We start from the raw sequence: 25,108 nt of genomic DNA, 5'->3' as shown, positions 1-25,108 counted from the left end.
CATAATTTCTCTTTTTTTCCCAGCAAAAACAAACCCATCACCCATAATCTTACTTCAAACACATTACCTGTTTTGCTATAGGCTGTTCTCTATGGCTTAAACAACCTCAAGGTAATGAGGTTATTTAAAGCAAGCTTCTCCTCTCTTTCCACACAATTCCCTTCATTGTTTATTCATTCACACTCAGCATATATGCGCTGTGTGGTGAAGAACAGCATAAAGATCCCTGAGCCAACACAGACTGGAGGCTGCGTCAGTCCCCAGAAGCAATGTAACCGCATGACAATATAACAGTTTGGCAACATAATCTGTAGTGTTTGCTGAGTATCTTTCCATTGGATTGTACACTGGACATTAGAAGATTGAGACGCATGGCTGAGCTGCCACTTAATAAGCTGTGACTAACAGTCAGGCTGTGGTAACCAACATTTGCATTAAACTTGTTCTTTGCAAATATGAGGTAAAATTTAGCTTAAATAGCTTTCCCTGCTGTTCATGCTAATGTCACTTTGCATTTACAGAGAGCTACGGGCATGAGGTGAGTTGCTCTGGGCCATCCGGTACGTGCAGCTGATCCTGTAGTAGCATTTTTCATACCACAAAATACATTCAAACCTACCTCAAGACCTTAAACAACTCCAATGCGAGTGCTATTCTCATCTAACACCACTTTCTCTCCGTGCATACATTCCTCCTACAGGCTTACTTCTAGCTTTTTAATTCTCTTTCCTTCATGCTACGGTTAAGCCCCGAATTTCCTCCTACAATGCACATCTCATTCCTATTGCCATTTCTTCTACCTCTCTATTCCCTTTATCCTGACTGCCACTCCCAGTGCCTGCACGAATCCTTCAGTAACTCATGAGGTTATTTATCACTAACAGAATGTTAAAGGCTAATTAATATTTCCACAGCATCCACAGGGAGTGATTCCTTCTGGCTTTCTGGAGTTAGCGAAGTCATGAACACTTTGCTGACTCGTAGGTTCTTCCTACCTGGGCAGTCTTTTATCCCACTCTGGAATCAGGATTCCTTCTTCTTCACTAACAGTTCCCAACTCCTGACCTACACTGTTACACAAGCCACCTCTATTCAAAACACTAATAGTATCCCTTCCTTCTCATTTTTATCCCACAGTTTCTTTTTGCCTTCTACTTCTCTGCAGAACTGTTTGTGTTGCTTTACAGCAAAGAAAAAAAGTAACATTAAAAGCAGTCGTTTATTTCATGAGATGCCAGACATCCACCTACAGCCCCAATAGGAACTAAAAGTGACTTTGTGATTTCTTGCAAACAACAGAGAGGACCAAATAGAAACTGAGCAGAGGCACCTGTGAGAGAGTTCTCATTGATACTTTATGGCACACTGGCTACGTGAGGGAAAATGTGGTTCAAGCTCATTTAAGATCTTCATAATACTGAAGCCAAGCATCCAAAGCTCCTTGGCAAGGATGTGAGCAAGGCAATTCAGTATCCTATGCAAGCCCCTCCTCTGCTTAGCAGGAAGAGAATTATTGCAGTTCCAAGCATCCTTCCTTACACTGTTGCAGGTCTTGGTAGAGATAACAACTATTTGGTTAGATACTGGTATGCTTGAGCCAAGAGTTGCTTTTATCAGATTCCGTTTTCATCTTTCATTGTCAAGGCAAAGGTATGACTGTTAAAAAAAGAATGACCATGAGGCAGAGGTGTGTTTTAAATTTACATACAGAATTAGCAAAATGTTTTAAACTTCTGGCATGCTCTATGCCAGGCATTGACATGACCAAGCTCTTAGCATGATCTCTGAGTATTTACCTGAGGGTGGAAAACTACAGGGTGGTAAGAAAGTGGAGTTTCCTTAAACTCTTAACCTTTCAGTTTAACTTTTAGCAAGTTTGTATTTAAAGAAACCTATATCTCCCAGCGTCTAATTTAAGGAGAGTAATCTCATATCCCTGCACCCTCAAGATAAATAAATGGCTCATCTGAAGCACTGAATATTGTAAGGTCTTGTTCAGCCAGCTACCTTTTTCCTTCTCCAAGATTACCCTGCAGACCCTAATGATTAACTACTCAAACATACTCTTTTGGAAAAGCAATTTCTTAGCTGCTAAGAAATCAGTGAGCTCCAGAACCCTGGTGAAACACTTCTGATGTTTGTTTCCAAGATGAAGAGTCGCACAAGCATTTTTGCAGAACAAACCAGAAGCAGTTTTGCTTAAGAAGGAAAGTTGCTGTGCTGGTTTAACGCTTTCTTTAACGCGTTTCAGAATGGGTTTCTGCGTGTGTACATCACCTTTCCTACAGCTTGGATGGGTTACCTTTTCAAAGCTTGTAGGGCCTGGAAATCCAAGTAAACCACTCAACTACATCTGATTCTACAACAGTTTGGAAATAGTGAGGAAATCTTGACCAAACCAAATTTTAAGATTACCTTCAGATTTTAATCTCTTGAGCAGGAACCTTCTTTGTTCTGCTTGCACAGTGCCTAGTTCAGCAGGATCCTGTCATGACTAGGGGTCCTAAGATCTACAGCAATACAAATAATAAATAAAAAAATAATAATACATAGTATATGATCAATAATACCTACTTTATACCCTGTTTTTCAAAGACACACTGCACCCCAGCAAATACTTGAAAAATGCGGTAACAACGTTACCAAAGTTGCAAAACAAATGCAATTTCTTTGATGCAAATATTTAACCTTGAGGTTCAAGTGGCTGGGAAACTCATTAATGGTATTTCTTCACCAGCACTGAAACAAACACAGACCAGAGAGATGTAACCGGTTCATGCACAGCCTTGGGAGTCTAGCAGAAACTGGGAGGAAACATCTGTGTAGAAGCCGAGGCAGTGAGTCCATGAACAGCTTCTCATCTCTACCATCTATTTTCATGCTAAAAGGGGCTACATATGGGAAGAGAATTCCAGTGGTTTTTTTTTTTTTTTTTGTGTTAGCCTTTTCATTTTGAAAAACAAATAAAAGGAAACAGATAAGGTAGACAAATTGTAATGAAACATTTCATACATCCCCTATGGCTATCTCATTTTTCCCAAGTGATTGCTGCATGAAATTAAAAAATTAAAGACTGAGATTTGGGAACAAAATTATAAATTAAAAAGGAGATATTTAAAAGAGAATTTCCTAAGGGTTTCATTCCTTCCCCACTCTGCAGCAAGGAGAACAAAAATACAATTCAAAAGAGGAGAGAAGAAGTCAGAGGGGATTAGAAAGTCCAGTCTTTCAGCCTGTCTCCCACGTTGCTAATTTTTACAGTAGGTTATTTAAGAAGCGGTAGATGTTCCAATAGGAAGCAGGCAGCAGCAAACACAGGCATTGTCTCCTCCTTCCAGCGAGATCTGTGCAATTTCAGTCTCTTGCTCCAGGAAGGAGAGGTTTTCCTTCCCACACTTGTTACTGCCTTCCATTGTGGAGGAGGGGAGAAGCGTCTGCCAGTCTGGGGTCTGGCATTTTGGAGGCTTCCCTCCCTCCGTTGGGCTAAAACGAACTCAAATATTCCAGTGCAACCTCGTATACAAATTTATACTGTTCCTGAAAGAGAGAAAAAAATTAAGTGGCTTTAGGACACAGGTAAATTCTTCAGAACCTCATTCTACAAGCTGCCAAAACCGCTTCCTTCCTCTTGCTTATACCATTTGGCAGGACCAGGCAAACAGTAATTGCATTCCTATGTGATTCTGAACAAGCGTTACTAAGAGATGGTCTCATCAATGGAAGAGAAAAACACTGAAAGAGACAGCCATAGTATGGACTATTCATTATTTGCTTCAAGCCCTCACTGCAGGCATTGCTTTTGAGGAAAGAATTCGGTGTGATTGATCGAGATGATTGAATTCAGGACAGTTTTATCCATTCGGTTGCAGAGAGCAGGGCCTGGGGCTCGGACTATTCTCCTTTCATGGTTTCAATGCATGTCACGGCACTGAACACTGGGCTGTATGCGTGCAGAGGAGGACAAATCCCACCCTCTCCCACAGCCATGGTGACAACTACTTGGGGTTTAACCTCCTGGAGGCAGCTGGGCATGGGAGACAGCGTTCATCACACTGCCAGGGCAGCAGTTCCCCTCTGCTCCAGGAGAGAAGCGGTGGGACCAGAGGACTAAGGTTGAGGAGAATCTCTAGCCTATATTAGATGCATGGGGAAACTTAGTGACAAAGGATGAGGGAAAGGTTAAGGTACTCAATGTCTTCTTTGCTCAATATTTAATAGTAAGATCAGTTTTCTCCAGGCACTCAGCCTCTTGAGTTGGAAGACAGGCATGGGGAGAAGAATGGAGCCCCCATAATCTGAGAGGAAATGGTTAGTGACCTGCTACGTCACCTAGACGCACACAAGTCTGTGAGGTTGGATGAGACCCACCCAAGAATACTGAAGGAGCTGATGAAAATGCTTACTAAGCCACTTTTTATCATTTATCAGCAGTCTTGGCTATTTGGGGAGGTCCTACTTGACTGGTGATTAGCAAATGTGATGTCCATCTACAAGAAAGGCTGGAATGAACATCTGGGGAACCATAGCCCTGCCAGCCTGACCTCGGTGCCAGGGAAAGTTATGGAGCGGTTCACATTGAGTGCCATGAAGTGGCAACTACAGGATGATCAGGTGATGAAGCCAAATCAACATAGTCTGCATTCCCTTAGCGGGGTGAGGAGCAGGAAAATCAGCTTACCAGTGACTCCACCATGTTGGATTTGTTATTCCGTAATGTTTTCACTATGTGGAACACGTCAATGATATTTTGCTGTTGAATCATTTCACACACACTGCAGATGGCACAGAACGTGCCGCTGCGTCCCCCACCATTCCTGGACACAAGAAAAGAAGCAACACGTGAAGCTAGGCAAGGCTGAGAGAATGGAGGAAAGCACTCCTTGAGCAACAGTCCAGACACTACATATAATTGGAAAAGACTATAAGCTAACGATTGGTTAAGAACATTGAAGGGTTTCTAAAAGTGGAAACCTGCACAATAGGAGACAGGGATGGAAGGGCTAAGCCAATCCCTGGCAGTGGTGGACAGGGAAGCTGCAGAGTCTGCAGTGCAGTTCCTCACTGCTTTGGGACCCACAGCAGCTCCGTGGTCGGAGCTGGACATGTGGCAGTGCTGCTTTGGTTGTATCTAGGCTCCCGTCATGAGATATGCCTATAAAACAGAAAGCAGCAGTGCTTTTTCAGCTACTTCTCACCACAATCAGTAAAATCTCTGGGCCAGGATGCTATCTCAATATAGCACAATATTCAACTTGAAGTGTATTACAAATGTAATTTAACTTCATTTTCCCCACCTGAAGCCTGGCAAACCACTAGATTTCCAGATCCATAATCAGTGCTCTTCAAACAGCATTTCAGGAGGTTACAGACATTTTCTAATCCTACTTACAAGCAGTGGACAACAGTGCGCCCGTCTCTCCCATCGTACTGTTCCTGCCACTTCTCCAACCTTCTGACCACCTTCAGAAGGGACCGTTTGGAAGGAGGGGTGTCCCTGTATGCTGGCCAGCCAATATACTGCAGGTGCTGAACTATGCGATATCCATCCTGAGGCTAAAACAAAGTGTTTTCAAGATGCTAAACGGAACATGGCAGGAAGCAGAGACACACGCTAAAGAAGGGAGCGGCACTGGCTACATGGCATCTTCCCCTCTGAACCTGATATCATCAATGTTAACATCCTCCACTCCAGACACCTGATACAGTGGGAAAATAGGGACTTTTTGGTAATCCACATAACAACGAGGACCTCAGGTATTACAGAAAGAAACCAGTTGCACAGTTTCGTTTCCAGTAGAGAATAATGTCTCAGTGAACTGTAAAAATAGATCAAATACATCTTTCCCTTATTAGAGGTTTGTGTCCTATAAGAATTAAAAGCAAAGAAGCCTCCCCAGTATCTGGGGGACTGCGGCAGGAAAGGATCCTCATAAAGATGTTAGCAGTAAGTATTGGTATTGAACATAGATGGGTGCAGAGAGCTGTGAGTTCACAGCATTCACCCTGCCAGCTATGCATTTACGAGACAGCTTCATTGTGGTAATCAGAGAACCTTAGTCTTATTAGCTCTGTAACTTGAAGGTTGTCCCTAGTTCAGAGGCAGTTGGCCTGGGATACAGGATGGTGAATATCTAACTGATATACCAGATTGTGTAGTTGGACCACAAGGTTCAGTTTGCAACGCCAAGACTGAATTGCTGCACAGGCTCTGACCATACGATCAGACAGTGATGTGCTAAACAGCATGGAAATTTAATTTGTGGAGCCTGTTTCCATTTCTGATTAGAAAAAGGAATAAAACAATGAGACATTGTCAATCTGGGAAACAACTAATGAGAGAAAAAGTCCCTACTGAAACCCTTTCCTGCAGCCCTGACTTTGCGCTCTCAGGGTCCAGTGGGCAAATAAACTTTTCTTCTATCATTTCAGCTGTCCTGGGGCTGAGGAATACAGAGAACAAGTTGCTTACAGAAATAACAGTTGCTTATTTATAGGAAAAACAGTGACAAATGGGAATCCCAGTCTACCCAGTAAACGTTACATCTGTCTTCAGAGGCACTGCATAGTAGTTGACAGATGGAGAGCTGCTCGCACTATCTCAGTTTATTTCCTACAATACTGATGGTTTTATATTGGCTACTAAGTGATGAACTGTTCTCAAATATACACAGAAAAATGCTTTCCATTTAAATACCGATTTTCAGCTCCTATTATCCACTTTCTTCTTTCAGCCAAGAGTCTTTTACCAATGCAGACTGATGCAATCAAATGTTAATTAAAGGAAGTAGCTACTAAATTCCATAGTGGAATTTTGTTTGTAGGTGAGAGATTCAGCATCTCTAAACCCCAAGTCTTGTTTCTGCCTCTTCCTTATGCCACAATATATTTTTGAGAATAAATAGGGAATCTGGTATTTCACTGATCTTACCCTGGCCATGTTGCAGATCCGGAATATCCGGTTGATGATATCTTCATCAATGTCTGCTGAAACAAACTCTACTTGAATTGGGCCATAACAACAGGATGTCTTCTCTGGCCAGTACTGCATGCAGAGCTGGAGAAAATATGACAACAAACAAAAAGCACCTTAACTATTAACAAGGAAATAAATATTCAGTCTTCTTTCAAGTTTATAAGCAGCTCATAATCCATAAGCAATCTTGTATTACATATATTTTCTCAAAGAAGACTTCATTCTAGCCCAGTAAAAGGTTTTTATATCATGAATATAAAGAGCAAAAGAAAGAAATTTTAGAAGCTTGACCATTCCTCCCCCCCTCCTTCTTTTATTATGAACATTATTTGTAACTGATTGAATTCTGTAGTGCAAAGGTGTAGTCCAGGTGGCCGACAAAAGAAGCTTCTGTAGGGGTACTGATTGAAAATGAACATTAAAAGATCAGTGTCTGTAAGAAAATTTAATAGGAACCACATCGGTTTGGTGCTAATGGGGAAAAGAGTATACACATCGATAATATTCATCTTAATTCAAGCGAAGAGGAACTTCTGTTGTCTGGGAGATGAACTCTTTAGCTTTCTGACTCTACCAGCAAGCAGGGGAGTGAGAACAAGTGTGCTCTGAGAGCAACAAGAGCAGCTCCGACCGCAGGGTGAACCACAACTACATTTCTGAAGTTTACGGAGCAGGTTGGAAGTCTTTATTCTTATGCTGATATTACTGAATTGAAAGTACAAAAAAAAAAAAAATTCCTATCCACACAAATTACAATCTAAGTATTTCAAATCCATCTGGAAATAGACCATGGTGAGAAAATATTTTGCATGAGATCTCATTAGCAGTTTCTGCTGAGATTGTGTTTCTTCCTGTTTTTTTCTTCCTATTTTCAAGTGTAATTTTTTAGAAGTTTTGAAACCCCCAGATGCTCATTTGAACTTGATCTCAAGCTTTTCAAGTTCAATCATCGCCAGTAATAACTTCAAGTGTGTGCATGCTACTGCATTAATTCTCTATTCCTGTTATTCCTTTGATCATATGGGTTTGAAATTGGGTGGGATATTCATACAATCTTATACATCTTTGCCCTTGTTAGTTTTTCAAGATTAAGCAAGCCAGCAAAGACCACATAAGCAAGTCCTTCTTTGAAGGTTGTCTTTACTCTTCATTCAGCTTTTCAAGCAGCCTACAGCTCTCCTCTCAAAGCACCTGTCCAGCAGGCGAGGAGATTTGAGCTGAGCAGGTGCTTTAGGTAACAACCTCAAGGTGCATTGGAAAGAAGAAAAAGATTAAACCTTTCCTTAATGTTGAAAATCCTCTTTTCATAAAGCAGCTCTGTGAATGGCCATCTACCCAAATGTACATACAGTGCTTAAAAACGTCTGTTATATTCTCTGACCTCCACACGGTTTTATTTGCTCCTCTTCCCTGCTTAGTAGATTAAAGGCTTGCTTAGCTATTTATTTTAACTCTTTTCCTCTCTACAGTTCAGGCACAGCTTTTAAAGCAGTTTTAGTATTTGTGTTCTACTCATGGAGATGAGTAACACACTCTGCTCATACTCACAAACACGGTATCTGTACACCAACTGTTTTGTAGTGCTTAGGGTACAGCACTTAAAGCAGGCAATAATGAACAGCTAGATAAGGACAACGTTGTCATACGATGACAGCGAAAGCACAACATCATTAAGTATCCTTTTTAGAAACCTCACTTTCACAACTGCTCTACTGATCTACGTGAGGGTAGGAAGGTTCTATCTACAGAGGGGGTCTGGGCAGGCTGGATCAATGGGCCAAGGCCAGTGGGATAGGGTTCAACAAGGCTCAGTGTTGGGTCCTGCACTTGGGCCATAACAACCCTATGCAACGCTGCAGGCTTAGGGAACAGTGGCTGTTAAAGCTGCCTGGCAGAAGAGGACCTGGAGGTGTTAGTCAGTGAAGGGCTGAATATGAGCCAGTGGTGTGCCCAAGTAGCAAGTGATAGGAAAAGAGGAAACGGCTTCAAGTTGCACCAGGGAGGTTTAGACTGGATATTGGGAAGAATTTCTTCATGGGAAGTGTTGTCAAGCATTGGAACAGGTTGTTCAGGGAAGTAGTTGAGTCACCATCCTTGGAGGCATTTAAAAGACATGAAGATATGACGTTCAGCGACATGATTTAGTGAGACTTGGTAGTGTTAGATCTGCAGTTGGACTCCATGATCTTAAGAGTCTTTTCCAATCTAAATGATTCTATGATTCTGAACAGTCACACCTTTCCTCGAAAGCTCATAAGATGCAAACTTTAAAATCATCATGGTTTGGGCATTGGCTGCAGATTTGAGGTAGGTTACACTATTCTAGAGTAACTGTCAAAGTGACTTTATGCATTGATAAATGCTAAATCTCCTTTTCTCGTCCTACAGAATACCTCATCAAAGCAAAACTTTTCTAGGAAAAAAACAGAGCAGATAAAGACTTGTGTAGAAAGACAGTCACAAGAATAACACTGGCTGAGGCTGATAGGTTTGTGTTTACCAAGAATGAAATGTGAGAAAGGATGTCATTTCCAGAAAAAGCTGTTTTTTTTCTTTAAAGTGTCAGAAAAAAAGGGAACGTTGAAATGTGCCTCTGCAGTCAACGCCAAGACATAGAATCAGGCAGGGGGAGTCAGACAAGAGGCAGCAAAGGCACAGCACATCCAGCTCATCGCACAGTGGTGGGACTTGATAGGTCACCAAGAGAGCTCACTTCTGAGCAGAGCTCTCATTGAGGCTGGAATTTAAATCATGTGGCATTCACCCATGAAGGGAGATCCCCTCAGCGAATGGGGTGATTGGTCTCTCCATTGCTATCCAAAAAAAAAAAAAAAAGAGATCAATAATCTCACTGCCTTCAAGTGTGGTAAGATTTTGAAGACAGAGACAAATGAAAAATTAATCCATGAAGTACTAGCTACTTGAGGGTTCCTCTCCTCTTATTTAACAAGTGCTGTAATGGGTGAATTAGCCATGCCAAATGTACTCTTCACACAAATTGCATGATTGCGCCTTTATGAAAGCTGTTATCTTCTGCCACTCATCAGCAAGGTGGCTGGAAATGTTCGTACAGGAGGAACTGCAGCAGCTCCTCCCCCAGCAAGCTCAACTCCTGAAAATAATGATGTGCTTAGTAGCCAAGAAATCAATTTACACATGGCACTAGAAAGAAAACGTTCTTCTCCAGAAACTGTGCAAACCACATTCTCAGTCCTACAGAATTGTATTGAAAATCTCAGGGGAAAGACCCTCCTAATGATTTCAGCATCTCTGTCGGTTTTATTCTTCTGGAAACGGCACATGGATTGGTGAGCATGAAGCACACTGGGGATGTGGTAGGGAACATTTTTCTGAATCAAAGACAAACAAAAATATGAAAGGGAAGGTAATGTGTTTGGAAGGAAGATTTAGGCCCACAAACACAATGTTATGTAGATAAACCTGTTAATTGAAGTAAGAGTAAACTGCCTTAGAAGGAGCCAAGTATGTGGACTTATTCTTCATTATAGCCTAAAACATTACCTATTACCCTACAATTCCCCTTCCAGTAAACTTTCCAGTAACTAAAAGGGCCTCCAGGAAAGCCCGGGAGGGTCTCTTCATCAAGGCATACAATGACAGGATGAGGTGCAACGGTTTAAACCAGAAACAGTGGAGATTTAGATGAGATATTAGGAAGAAGAGTTTTCACCAGTGGGGAGGCCCAGACCCAGGTTGCCCAGAGAAGTCATGGCTGCCCCATCCCTGGAGGTGTTCCAGGCCAGGTTGGATGGGGCTTAGAGCAACCTGATCCAGTGGGAGGTGTCCCTGCACATAGCAGGGGTGTTGGAACATGATAAGCTTTAAGGTCCTTTCCAGTCCAAACCATTCTATGACTCATTGTTATTCATTGATTTGGGGAGAGAGGGAGCATGAAAATGTCAGCAGAAACACATTTAAAACCACCTGGATTTGTGAAGAAAGTTACATGACAGAAATGATGCAAAATCACTTACCTGTGCTGCATCCATCTCATTCAGCATCACAACCGAGGAGCAGTTATAATCAAACACCAGCCTCCAGAAGTCCGCTATGGTGTTGGGCAGAGGGTGTTGGGTTACAATAAAGGCAGCAGGTTGCTTGTGGCTCTAACAAAAGAATAAGATTAGTTAAAAAAAAATTCAATCAACTTTTATTCAAACGAATATTATACCCGGGAGGCCATGGCTAGGCAATCTGAGCCATTTAACCAGATTATACAAATCACATATCCTTCTCCTTGTTATCGCTCTGCAATGAATGAATGTCTCATAATGGGATTCTTTTGCTCCCAATGAAGACATTTCATTAAAGAAGTGTCACAAGAGCAGAGATTACCCAAATCAATTATTTATATTTTGAGACTCAGCAAATAATACTAATTCTAGTATTACTACTACTACTACTATCAGTAATATTATAACAATAATTGGAAAGAAAACAGCCAGAAGCAAATGCTATTTTTTTTTTCTGCAATGGACTCTTGGAAGTACAGAAGGGATTAGTCCCTCTGTCTGCTGCTCCCTGGGGATGTAGTGTTACAGAGGTGGCGCATTTGGATCCCAGCCATTCTTTAAGAGCTTGTGGTGCAATATTCAGAGCCCGCGACAATGGCATTTCATTTCTGATGCTTTTCTTTCACCTCAAAAAAGCCTTCTGACCTCAGTCTCCCTAACCACGAAGGGGAGGAACTGTGCTCCTAACCTCTGCGGGGCTGTGTTAATGAATGTTTGCAAGGCACTTTGAGATGAAAGGGTACAAGCTCAAAACTTTATTGCTTTCCAGCCATGGCAGGCGATGCATAAATGAGCATACAAGCTGCACAGTCCTTTATGCTGTACGTCTGTGAAGCAGGCTTGACTCAAAAAGCAAAATATTGCTGTGTGTAAAAAAAAAAAGAACAAAACACACTAAGATTTTGGATTTAAAGTAAAGAAATAAATAACCACTCAAAGTATTAAGATGGTTATTGTGGGGGCTTGCCTTTTCTCTTCCATATGAGTCAGATGCGGGTGGAAGTGCTCAGCAGGCCACGCTGGAAGAGGGAAAAGATGCTGTGCACACTCTGCATCAGCTTGCAGGGCAGCTGTGCTGTGCTTGAGTGTGCACATGCGAGGAGGGTGAGAAATGACGTGGAAAAAAGGAAAAGGAAACCATTTCCTGGGAAATGATCACATGGAATAGATTTTCCACTTTCTCCCTACTTTGTATTTCAAACCTAGGAGCATCAGTATGGGTCAAAAACTACGTTGTACCAGACCAACATAGTGCTAAATAAAATAGTGAATCTTATCTCTTAGAGTTATGAATTTATAATGTTTCTGCTGTGTTTTTAAATTGTGCACCAATATAGCAGATTGCATGATTGGCCAAACTGTTGGCTGAAGGTAAGAAGTGTTTGTGCGTTTTGATACTAGGAGAAAAAAGAAACATTCTCCACCAGTTTTCTTTGCTACAGGGGAGGAACTAGGTTCACTGTCTTATTTAAAGGGAAGGCAACAAAGAGGCATTAATTACTCATGTAAGAGAACATGTAGAGTAGGATCTCAGGGGAAAAATGACAACAGAGTGTGGACATGAACACGTCTTTCTCCAAGCCCCATTCATTAAATACAAACCTATTGCCACTTCCTCGTGGCTTGACTCAGAGATGTGGCTAAACAATTTATGTTCAATCGTTTTAGAGGGAGGTGAGGGATATATTTCTCCTTCCTTCTTAACAAACCATTCTGCAAATGCGAAAATAGCTTTCCGATGATTCTGGTAGGAAAGGTCCTAAGGTCTGTTTAGCTGAAAGGAACAGAGGGCATGAAGAGGAAAGGTGGCAGCAGTAGCCTTTTGGCTGTATTCACAAAAGCTAACTCAAGGCAAGAAAGGCTGTGTTTTAATGCTCTGCAATTCACAGACCACGAGTCTCCTGCCCAGTTTCAGCCAGGAGCCCAGAGTGAGTGCTTCACCTCCAAGGGAGGGTTCAATTGGACTTGTGTGTCTAAGGTTAATTTCGGTGAATATAGTCCAAAGCAGCCAGCCATACTGACTTCCTGGGACAATTCATGCTTCCAAACCCAGGCAGTAACCCATTCTAGGCGTACCATCATCCCTTCCTGCTCTAGCACTTCTTCCATCATAGCTTTCATTGTAATACACAGAACAAGCTGCAGTCAAATGAGGTTTGGGGAGAAGTTTAAAAGAAAGAGATAAACATGAGAAATTTGTAAACAAAATGATCAGCACTGGGACTGTGTTGTCAAGTGTTCCTCAGCATGTGCCTGTCTTCAAACAATGAAATAACTAACGATAGCTCAAGGCAATATGGGATGGAGGATCTTTTGTAAGTCTATGCTCAGTACAAGACTTCAGAGGTGAAGCTACTGGAAAAGACAAAACAATTTGTAAGTCCTGTCCTCAGCAAGAACACATGAAAGTGTGGGATTTGGGCTGTTCCCCTCTGATTAACTTCTTATTTTTTTTTCAAAAGCTGCCGTTTCCTCTATGGAAGGAGGAAAGGGAGCCGCAGAACCTCAGAGTGGCTGAATTTGGATGACAGCAGAAAAATTCAATTGGACAAAAAATTTTCATTTGCAGGAATTTTGTGGGGAAGGATAAAAGTATTAGCAAAGAGGGTTGAAATGTGCAAATATATTCCTGGTCCTTAAGAAACCGGAGAAGAATAGATTGTGCTTCTGCAGACCTGTCAAAGCTGGAAACACACTTTAAAGAACACGCTTTCCTTAGGTATATTTGCAATGAAAACATCACAATCTTTCTGAAAGAATCTAAAATTAATTCTATGATTGTTTGACTTAACCTTTTAAATGCACTAGTGTCACTCTTTCTAAAGAACAGACAAAATTAGAAAAGAAAAACTTCAACACTGCTAGAGGAAAAACGATGACATTGCACCCTGGATCATATTTACATATTCTTCAACTGCAATAGTGACCTTCAAGACATTTTTGTCCAAAGGCAGTTAGGCACCACAGCAGAAAGAAACCATCAACATAATTCACCCTATAACAAATGACCTGTGCCGTGAGATCCTACCTTATAAACAAAGCAAGAGAAAATGCCTTCAGACAGATTCAGATCAGCTTAACTCATGTTCTTCAGCCTTAAAGTAATTTGCACATTTGATCCTTGTACTCCCATACTCTCAATCGCATAAGCTCACATAAATCACTCGCTCCACACTGCAAACTATTTTTTCCAAAGAGCTGACCTGGCAAACATTTCTCTTCCAATTTATATGACAATCAAAGTTGTCTTACAGCGTCTTTGTCCATCTGCCTTACAATACAACCTCAGACTGCCTGCTCTTGAACTTCTGAGTCAAAAATGATTCACCCATGTGAGGCAGAATCACAACAGTGGTGTGATAATCATAGTCTGGGCGACACATTTCTATGCGCCTTTGCCCAGTTTGGACATAACACACCCAGAAACTGCAATTAAAAAGGGTTTTTTTTACTTTGGATCTTTTTCTCTCGGATAAGTATCCTGAGAAAAAAATCAACTCGACACATGGACCAGGATCAACGAGGACAGTGCAGTGCTGCTTACATCCATGAGTGCAGCATTGATGTAGTTACTTGATTCACCATCCACGGAGATGAGGAAAGGCAGGCACCGGTCCAAGGGCAACACATCCATGCAGCGGTTCTTGTCATGGTTCCTTGGCAAAAGACCAATGCTGCAATCTTCTGGCCGAACACGCGGTGTCACAATATTGAGAGTCTGTGAAAGGGGAACAGAAAAAGGGAAAGACAGATAAAAGCAGACTGAGTGTCTTTGAATTCACTTCTAAGAAGGATGCCATCTGCACAATATGTTTATTTTAAAGGTACTTTGGGATCTTTGAGATCCCAGAGAATGAAAAAGTAGGAGCACTGAAGGAACTGCTTGCTGCTATAGTACATGACATCTCGCACATCATCCTGAGGTTCTCTGCTGAACACCATAAGCTACAGCATAAATTGAGGGCACTACACACCTACTAACAATTTTCAGCTCACAGCACTCAGATAACATTTCTGTTCTTTCCTAGAGATTAGCAATAGCTGGCACAGGTACAAGTTGCAGTTTTGCCCTGGTCATGGAGTAAAACCTCCACATGTTTCTACCACCCCAGGGTGGATGCATGAATCCTTCTCCCTCTTCGAGTGAATTATGTGCAGAAGTACCCTAAGTATTGACCCAGCGCGTCCAGCAGGTCAGACTGGGTTCAAATCCTCTGGTGATTCCTCAGTAAAACTACTGATCCATCTTAACAATGTATATAAAAATGTAAGAGAAAATATTACTTTTTGTTTGTTTGTTTTTTTATCAGGAAAGTCAATCTGTTTCATGTATTATTAAGTTGTTGCTTTACTTTTGGAGTAGCACAAAATCATACTTTATATCTGGAGTCTTGCTGTCCACCTTTCCAACTGCTTGACACACTGCATTTGTTTAAATCCAGTTTTCTTTGGCGTTATCCATTCCTGAGGCCCCCTGACAAACCAGTCCAGACTGGTCAGCAGGGATCAAAACCAGCAAATCATACTGAAGATATCTTAAACACTGTTGCTTAAGTACATCAGTGGCTATCTGATGCTATTCCACTTCCACTTGTTACATGTTCTCTTCCTGAGCAAAGCCCGTGCAGTCCCATCAGGGGAACATAAAATATTTAGGGGATAAAAATTCTTATAAAGACCTTGACTTCAGCCACAGAGAGACTATGAGTGGAGAAAGAAGGAAGGTCAAGAATCCAAGATAACAGAATGTGTCAAAGCATAAAAATTGAAATAACATAGCTGCTGTAAATGATCAGGTTCAAGTTCTTCTGCCTAAAGGTGGAAGGCAGGTAGTCTGTTTGCGGAAGCAACATGAAATCTCAGATCTCTGGCAGCGCAGACAACTTGGTAGGTGACTTGTTAGTGATTTTAATGCCTAGTTTATGCCATTCTCCCTCTCTTCCTTGTTTCTGAACTTATCCAGACTACAAAACTTCTTCAGAATGAGCTTTTGCATGTTTGGACAACAAGTAATGCATGAGAAATGCATCCAGCCTTACCTGAGGGCCACAGGGACCTGATTAATACCAACTGTACTAATAGATCTAATGTTAGATCAAATAGTTCATAAAGATTCTACCAAAAGATACAATCTTTTGCATTAAATCCAGACAATTAGGGCTCAGGAATGCTCCGAGCCAAAATCTTGTAAAAATAGATTCTACAACTAGACAGAGAATGAGCCTCTTATGTGAAGCACAGTGGAGTATTTCCTTCCCAAGTTGTTGCCAGCCCCTGGCAGCTCAATGAACAAGCACACAGGCGACAAATCTTCTCTCATCTCATGACAAAATAAGACCAGCAAGCGGTGACTTTTTTTAAAATAGTATAACAGCATTTGATGAAGTTTGGCTTTGGTTCCTTCATGCCAAGCGTCCAGAACCAGAAACACTTTTATAGATCTGATATCACTTGATAAAACCAGATCTTTTTTTAATTGAACTGTCATCAGTTGAGATCCACATTCTTTATCTCACTATACCAACCCTGATGATTCTCTGTAAGGTTTCAGATAAAAACCACACATTTTCCCTTAGCGTAGAGAGGGAGGAGAAGAGGCATCTGACTCACGCTGGGGCTCCCAAAAGATGTTCTCTGGCTGCAAAAGACACTTCCCCGGGAAAAGTGGAGGGAGGAACAGGTTTCCTACAATTAAAGGAATCTTCCTACTGCTAAGAACATCGTCTCAGCAAACAGCAGAGCTCTCTTTCCCATTAAACTTGCCTTGCCCAGATTTCCAACAATATTATGGTTTTTGGTGTTGATTGAAAAGCCTTAAGGGATTTACACGTATATGGGGAATAAGGCTGGAAGTTTAGCTCACCGGTCTGCAGGGCAAGTTCTCTGCTGTGCAAGAGATACAACTGCACAGGTCTTATGGCTCCTGTGTCCCAAGCCCATTTATTAGGTTGGGGTAAGCAATGGTGATACCAAAAGGGGAGGAGACCCCGTTTCGTTATTTCCCCACATAAATCACGCTACTCTAGCATTTGTAAGTTTTACTACATGCCATTTCAGTTCTCACCACCAGGTACTCAGCAAAACATACACAGTGAGCAGAGGGATTCGGTTAATTGAAAATTAGTAATAGAGACAGTAACGCTCACTGAGCTCACTTTCTCCTTTGTGTGAAAGGATGTCAACAAGTTGATTGTCAAGACTTGGAAGCAGCATGTGAGCCATGAGAATGGATAATAAGGAACCCCGAGGCATAAATGTTTCTGCATAAATTACAGAAGAAAATGAACAACAGAATATTTGTTGAAATGAGAAGTACAACATTATCTGTGAAAATTAGTATCCTTGCTCTACTGAAATGATGAGGAATATTTCCTTGCCAAAGGCAGAATGGTCCATGTCAGAAACAAATCTCTGCCTGATCCAGCAGTAAAGCAATAAAAATCAGCTGAAATCAGACCTCAACTCAGCGTAGCCCTTATCTGCTCTGTTGGAAATTGTAGAATAACACAAAGAAATTTATTAAACACCTTCAAGACATCAACTGCAATGAGTGAGAAATACATAATTACCTGAAATTCATCTTTTATTTGGCTTGAATTAGTCTGTGGATCTAATCTGCTGATGTTGTAATATATGGATCTGAACTCACAAACTGGAATGGCTGTGTTGCCACAGAGACATGCCTCCAAAATGGCATCATGAACAAATACATACTGCTCCTGCAGAGGGGAAAGGAAAAGATATTAAAATCATATATTCAATACAGTTCATGAAATACTGTGCTTTTAAAAAAAATAATCATGCCAAATATGCATATTTGGCTCTGTTTCACGTGAAGACAAATTACACAGTGTGCTATGTGACAGCTTTGTGAGCATATTTCATCCATCATTGAACGTGAGGTTTCATGTATTCATTTCAAATTTACAAGTAAAATGGGAAGTCACCACTCTCAAGAGCGCTGGGACAAAAGTAGGGTGGGCTGAGAAGGAAACCAGGTTGTGAAGCTTTTCTGTTCACAATCATGAGGCAATGGGCAGGAATGGATTATATTTTGGACCTATGATAACACCAGAGAAACAAAGGTACTGACAGGTCTGCTCCATGTGTTTCTTCAAAACTCCTGGACTCTGGGTAAAGTTCTTTCCCTGAACTAAATATGAGAAGTCCAACAAAGTTGAAAACCATTCTCTGTTCCAGGCTATTGTCTGTCCCTCAGGAGGGAAAGGCATTGAAGCACATACATAAAACTTGTGCAGCATCATAACACTTCCATAGAAGTTTGTGCGGCTGCTAGAAGGTACATGATGGAGCAGCTTGCTTAATCAGCAACCTTGAATTAAGAATGTTTGATTTGTTTAGCTTGAAATTGATATAAACTGCGCTCCATTTGAGTCTGCAATATACCTATGAATGAGTCATGAGAGGATTCAGGAGCTAAGCTTTTTTTTTTTTTTCTTTTGACTGTGAGAATAAAATTAATCAGCAACGTTAAGACCTTAACTTCAAGGTTTGCCCTCCTGTCTTGGAAACCCTGAGAAGCTGCCAGGGAATGTGATTCGGTGCATATCTGGTCATGTTCAGCCACAGAAAGTTCTGTATAATCACATCACGAAGGAAGCAAGTGTTGACTTAATGAATTGCTGAGGTCCTGTTGAGCAGAGAAGCTGACAGGAAAGCAGTATATCGTAAAAGGAGACCTGCTGGCACCTACCTCTGTCTGCACCAGATTGACCCTCTGGGATCGCAGCTCTCGCACACAGTTAAATATATCCACCACGCCTTCGTTCTCTGCCATGTCAAGCATGATGTCGATGGCAATAAAGCACCCCGTTCTCCCAGCTCCAGCACTAAAAAAAAAAAAGAAAAAAAAATCATGAGAGTCTGCATGTGGAGAGGCAGGACTTTATGGAGAAGAAAAAAAACATATCACAGACACAGCTCTCTTCTCTCAGAAGCTGCTCTGTTCTCCCTAGCGGGTTGATTTCTGTGTGTAGCTAAATTAGCTTAAGATTTAGGAAAATGAGGTGAAATTAAATTTCTTAAAAGAGAAATGGACTCAGGCAGCAGGAAAAAAAACATAAAAAAGAAAGGCTTATGCTCTTGAACATCAACAAAAAAATCAGTATATGAAAATAATCATTGCTGTTTTACAGGTTGGATGTGGGAGAGCAGCCTCCAAGCTGCAAATAAACACAATTGTAGAATTTTTCTTCCATGGTTGTCTTTAAACATCATGCACGTATTTAATCAAGTGGTCATGAGGAAAGAGGCTCAGCCCTCCACCTCAAACATTTATTTTCCCTTTTTAATTGGGAGACGTTTGTGTCCTGCGGAAGGTGATTTCAAATTGCGGATTGTGAAATTATAGAGAAAGGAGCTCAAGGCTACTCAGATCCTTCAGTTTAGACCCCCCTGCTGCTTGTGAGAATTGGACCATCTCCTTCAAAACCGTATTGTCACTGTGTCCTCCTCCCCTCCCGGGAAATCATCCAAGCTGTTTAGGTGTGAAGGATAGAGAGAGGAGAGCATCTCTTCACATTACTCCAAAGGAAGAAGGGAAACTCAGCTCAAATCAGGGAAACTTCAGTTGCATGAAAGCTCCAGCAGAGCCGAAAGCAAGGAGATATGAATGACCATAAATTAATGGACCTGATTAATCAAATGCTGAATAGAGAGAAGATATTTTTCATTTGCAGAATTTTAATGAATAAGTGGCATTTCCTCTCCCTTTATCTCTCAGCTTTTCAGAATTTTAACAAATAGTTCTAACATTTCTATATTTAGAGGATCCTGGCACTTCATAAATATCGAACAGTGATATTATCCAGCCAGGCATCGGTAGGGAGAATTTGGTAATTACCACTTAAAGCAAGTCATTAAAATTCAAAAGCAGATAAATAACAGAGAGGAAATGGCATATAATTCATTAAAAAGGATAAAAAATTTCTCCTTGCTTTCTTGGTGACAATGAACCAGGTTCAGACTCCTTCATGGCCAGACTAATTTCATAGCACCATGGTAGCCCTGAGCTCTGGGTGAATGCCCTTCTGCCAGCAATTTGGGCTTAGCTCTGTTTTACTATAAAACTGATTAATTGCTTGCTAAAAAAAACCCAACAAAACAACACACACACCCCAATCCGGGATTGTTTTTAAAAGGTAAGATTTAATCGACTTTACTTTTTAAAGTGGTTTGGGATGTATTTTCTCTCTCTTCCTGGTCGCTCAGCACAGCACTAAGAGGCAACTATCTGTGGATTGATTAGGGGTGAGATTTTAGGATGGTCAGGTTCTGCTCTCCAGCCTTGTGATCCAACCACAGAACACGTGCCCTGAGAGCTGGAGAAGCTGCTCAAACTCAAACCTGAGCTGCTACAAACTCAACCTCTGTTTTTGTAGCAATGTCTGTCTTTGCATTTGAAGTCATCTAACTTTGATGCCGGTCTACGTGTCTGCTGTCCCATCACTCCCAGCATGCTTGATCACACAGACTGTTAGTTCTTCATGCCAGGGACACTCTCCTACATATTCATATAGTTCATTGCACAGTAGGGCTTAAAGTTCAGCTGGAAGAAAACGGTGCAGAAGAATCCCCACCAGAGGCAGCAGCAGCAGCAAGGTTTCCTCAGGTATTACCCTTTATTTTCTGTCTGGAAGGTACTGGGCAGGTTTTCAATCTGACGTTCTCCTTCCATCTCCTGGGCTTTGAGGAGACCAAGATGCACAGTGACTGCCACCCAGACTTGGGAAGACAGACTAAAAGAATCACACCACTAAACCACGTCCCTAAGTGTCACATGTCCAAGTGGTTTCAGTAAGACTGTTGATGCTGGTACAAAGCTAAAATGCAGTTTGTGTGGGTACAGAAAGGCAAAGCTGCTTTAAAATTCCCTGTCTTTTTGCAGCCATTGTCCGTTCTGCCATGAGGTTTGTTGTAGATAACGAGTGAAATGGCTGTTCCAGATATTTACCATTTTCCCAGCTCTGCTATGAGCATCTGAGAGAGTATAGGCCATCAGAGAGTCTTCTACATTCTAATGGCCCTCTCTGACCTACTTATATCATCTCCAATTCATGCCAGCCAAACTCCACAACTGCAACTACAGAAAAAAACCACCAAATTCCACTTTGTCCCCTGGTGAGGGCCACAAATTATACTCCTAAACAAACAAAATGTAGTTGATTACAGCCAGTCAAGAAGAAAAAAAAACAGGGAAAAAGCTGCTGTAAGAAAGGCTCAAAGCCCATGCATACCTGCAGTGCACAACAATGGGTCCCGCTTCTGGGGGATTGAGAAACTTCACTTGACGAACGAAGCCCAGGAGGCCCGTGGCATAGCAAGGGACCCCGTGGTCCGGCCAGCTGGTGAAGTGGAACTGTCGAATCTCTCGGATCTCATGGTAGCCTTTCTGAGGAGACAACACAGCCTCTATTTTTCTTCCATCAGGCTACAATCAGCATGTTCTGATCACTGCTCCTTTCCCTCACGCAGAGACCTGACCAAGCACTTGCCTCTCATTATATGCAGGGATGTGTCCTACTATGCTGCTTTTCATTCCGATAGTTTTTAAGTTGAACTCCAAGTACAAATCATAGAATCATAGAATAGTTAGGCTTGGAAAGGACCTTAAAGCCCATCCAGTTCCAACTCCCCTGCCATGGGCAGGGACATCCCACTAGATCAGACTGCCCAAGGCCCATCCAACCTGGCCTTGAACACCTCCAACGATGGGACAGACACAACTTCACTTGACAACCTGTTCCAGTGCCTCACCACCCTCATATTGAAGAAATTCCTCCTTATGTCCAGTCTAAATCTGCCCCTCTCCAGTTTATACCCATTGCTCCTCTTCTTGTCACCCCAAGCCTTTGTAAACAGCCCCTCTCCTGCTTTCCTGTAGCCCCTCAGGTACTGGAAGGTCGCTATAAGATCTCCAAATGAAGGGGGTAACACACAGCTGGGGACTATAGAGGTGAATGTCAGCTCCCGAAGAAAACCTGTAGTCTTAAGAGTTCAAACCCAGCTGATTAGGAGCTTCACAGGGTGACTTCAGCCCCAGCACACCATGACTGCACTTATCCAGCCATAAACAACCAAGAAGTTACTTCTAAATCCTTTTTGAGGCATTGATGCAACAGCCTGGTGAATGAACATCTCAAGAGTGGGCACGCCCCAGGCAACAGATTTTCTGCCACCTGCCGCCAAAAAAAATCTCAGTTTGAGATTACAGCTAGTCATAAAAAGGGCAAAACCCAGTATTTCTGGTGAGACCGAGTTATTGGTACATGAAAACTGTCTCCACTTGCATATGCCCTGCAAAGCGTATCACAGAAGTATCAGTTAGCTGTGACATTTCTCCATACAGAATATTTATCTGAAGTCCAGCAACAGGCCCTCTAACTTGTCAGATTTTGGCATTAGCATTTCTTACTAAGTTTTCCAGTGATCTAATGAAATATGGAGCAGATGTACTAAAAAACTGAAACAATACTCCCAGGGTGGCTGAAGTTCATTTAGCAGGAATTTCTGAAAAGCTTTAAAACCATTTACTGGGTGTTTGGAGAGCAATTTGGACAGACCTGGAATGCTCTGACACTTAGACTTCCAATTTCTAATCACACATAAGAAAAATCTTCCCAATCCTGCTGATTTGGGGATAATCTTTATATACTTGCCTTTATTATTTTTTTATTTCTGTTGAAAGGGGACTCTACCTGGCATTCCGTTTAACTCATGCCTTTTTTAATGTGTAATTTGCCACTGTGAAATATGATTGTTATTATTCCTGGCATACCATCAACTGTCTGTTAGCTTTTGGATGCATTTAAGAGTCATGCACTGTGGATTCTACTTTTGTGGCTCTATCAAGATGTTCATGCAAAATCATTTGTTCAAAACTGGAAACTCTGTCAAAAATTTAGGTTTCTGAAGTGAAACCTGTCGAAATAGTAACAGCTCCCACCTCCAAGAGGATTCTGTACACATTTCCCAGAATTCACATTTCTGCACACCAATTAAGTGTTGTATCAAGTTTTCAGCTGACTGAAGATTTCCTTACCTTTTGCACAGTAAATGTGCGTATGACATACTCTGCCAATGGTTCTGTCTCAATTAATGTGACTTTAATATCTCCGTACACCTCTGTGTCATCTGGCCAGTATCGAACACATTTTACCTGAGGGGGGAAAAAGGAAAATTTTGAGAGAAACTAGCTCAGGTTGCATCAGAGCTGACCTACGTTTTGCCTCATTTTCAAACTAATGTGAACTGGCTTTCTTCTGAGGTACCTTATCAAAATTAACTGTATAAATTAGATCAAAATTCCTTTGCCACATGTAGAAACCATAGGGAGGATTTTCTCCAACTTCCTCTGAGTGAATACAGATGAAAAGGATGCATTTATCTCCTTTTCTTTAAGACAGTCTTAAATTTCCATAGATGCCCAGACTATATATTACACTTACAGAATACACAGTCACTACTACCACCCACTTTGAGAAAAAAATATGCTGCTCCTACTGTATTTCTGAACTCTCTCTGTTTAGACAAAGAATTTCAGTTCACAGGGATTGTGAGATACCTGTTGATACATTACATTTGTTTGACTCTAAGCTCTCTTTATCAGATGTGAACACAAATTTGACATTTTACCAGCTGTGAAAGCCTTCATCTTAGGCTCAAGAAAGAAATCTCTTAATCATGTAACCAGCTTAGCCAGTTCTAGAAGCCATGTGCAAAACTAATACTAGAAATTAAAGCCAAGGCTGTGAAGCTCTAGAAGGGACATTTAGGCTAACAAAGACCTTCAAATTACTAAATGCTCTAGCATGAAAGAGTAGAACAACATCTAAAAGCTGAAGCAATTAGCTGCTGAGAAGCAGGTTTCATGTTCCAGTCATAATCAGAACAGTTTTTATAAATATTAAATATGATTAATGTAGGTTTCTTGGGTTTGTGGTCTGGTTGGTTTTTTATTTTCTTGGTTTTTGGTCTTTTTTTACACAGAGGCATTTATTTCAAACTGAAGTGTCAGAAGAAGGTAAAATAGAATAAATAACAATAAATGAGCAGAACCAGCTGGAGTTCAACCATGAGATCAAAAGGAAATCAAATACAAAGCATTTGAATTACTAATTGCAGTGAGCAAACTATCATTTACATTTTTCTTAGTACCAAAGCAATGAAAGGTGACAAACAACAGACAAAGTGTTTTAAGAGCTCCAATTTCCGGCTGACAAGTCTCTAAACCAAAGACCACCAGAAGCAGGAAGAATATGCTGGGGAAAGCCAACCCAGCAGTGCTTTTTTTGTATTCCCTGAAGTCTAACTTATGCCTTTTGAATTATTCATGTTTGTTCCCATTGTGGGCTTTTGCTGACAGGACTTCTGGTTCCTCTGAGTCCAAAAGAATGAAGCAGCAGGTATTGAGGAGACCAATGCTGCTGGGTGACCTCAGGATCCAGCTGTGCACGATCTCGTACCATCACAGAATAGTGATCTTCTAAAGTGATTGGAAACTCTAGGCTCTGATCCGTCATCTGAAGAGCATATTTGGTAGCCTGAACACCAGCCACATGTTCTCACCCTTACGGATTTTTGTGGGTAGATAAGTATTCTAATTATACAGCTAAAGAATAATTATTAGAGAAGTACATTTTTCCTTCTGTATTTAAAAAGGAGACAGCTTCTCAGCTAGCATAAATTTGTATAACTCTGCTAAAGCCGAGACTTACATCAGGAACACAATCCTTATTAGTCTAGAAGGGAAACAGCTAAGTATTCGAAAATCTAGTATTTTAGAGAAAAAAAACAAGTGGCTTAATTAATTCCCTTACTGCAGTAAGCAGAAGGCATTTCACTCGCTGAGCTTGCCTGAACAGCAGCACTGTGTTTATACCCACTGCTGGTTTGGCTTCATACGCTGGGAAAGAAGAACCCTTACCCTGCCCACTTCCACCAAGTTGGTGACCATGACAACACTCGCAGAGTTTTCTTGCCAAATCATTCTCCAGAAATCCTTCACTGTCTCTTGCATCGGCCCTGGGGCAGGAGAAAAGACAAAAGGAAATCTTAAAAGAGCGTACTGAACGCCAACAAT

The 25,108-nt window shown here is 41.4% G+C and overlaps 1 protein-coding gene across 10 annotated transcripts in view; it reads right to left on the bottom strand.

The window, feature by feature from the left end:
* Positions 1 to 875: 875 nt before the first annotated feature.
* Positions 876 to 25,108, bottom strand: part of PTPRT (protein tyrosine phosphatase receptor type T) — a 452,370-nt gene continuing 428,137 nt past the window's right edge. For all 10 annotated transcript variants that reach the window (XM_054081441.1, XM_054081448.1, XM_054081450.1 and 7 more), the window contains 11 exons: positions 24,953 to 25,050; positions 23,069 to 23,185; positions 21,264 to 21,418; positions 18,722 to 18,857; positions 17,577 to 17,726; positions 14,552 to 14,725; positions 10,969 to 11,100; positions 6,929 to 7,054; positions 5,390 to 5,553; positions 4,679 to 4,814; positions 876 to 3,537 (listed from right to left, as the gene is read on the bottom strand). In XM_054081441.1, the coding sequence (XP_053937416.1) occupies positions 3,484 to 3,537; positions 4,679 to 4,814; positions 5,390 to 5,553; positions 6,929 to 7,054; positions 10,969 to 11,100; positions 14,552 to 14,725; positions 17,577 to 17,726; positions 18,722 to 18,857; positions 21,264 to 21,418; positions 23,069 to 23,185; positions 24,953 to 25,050 (1,442 nt within the window). In that variant the 3' untranslated portion in view covers positions 876 to 3,483. The remainder of the gene's footprint in view (positions 3,538 to 4,678; positions 4,815 to 5,389; positions 5,554 to 6,928; positions 7,055 to 10,968; positions 11,101 to 14,551; positions 14,726 to 17,576; positions 17,727 to 18,721; positions 18,858 to 21,263; positions 21,419 to 23,068; positions 23,186 to 24,952; positions 25,051 to 25,108) is intronic.

The sequence above is a fragment of the Cuculus canorus genome, chromosome 16, assembly GCF_017976375.1.
Source record: "Cuculus canorus isolate bCucCan1 chromosome 16, bCucCan1.pri, whole genome shotgun sequence".
NCBI classification, from domain to species: Eukaryota; Metazoa; Chordata; class Aves; order Cuculiformes; family Cuculidae; genus Cuculus; species Cuculus canorus.
The sequence above is the reverse complement of the archived record's forward strand: the minus strand, read 5'-3'. Positions and strand labels throughout refer to the sequence as shown.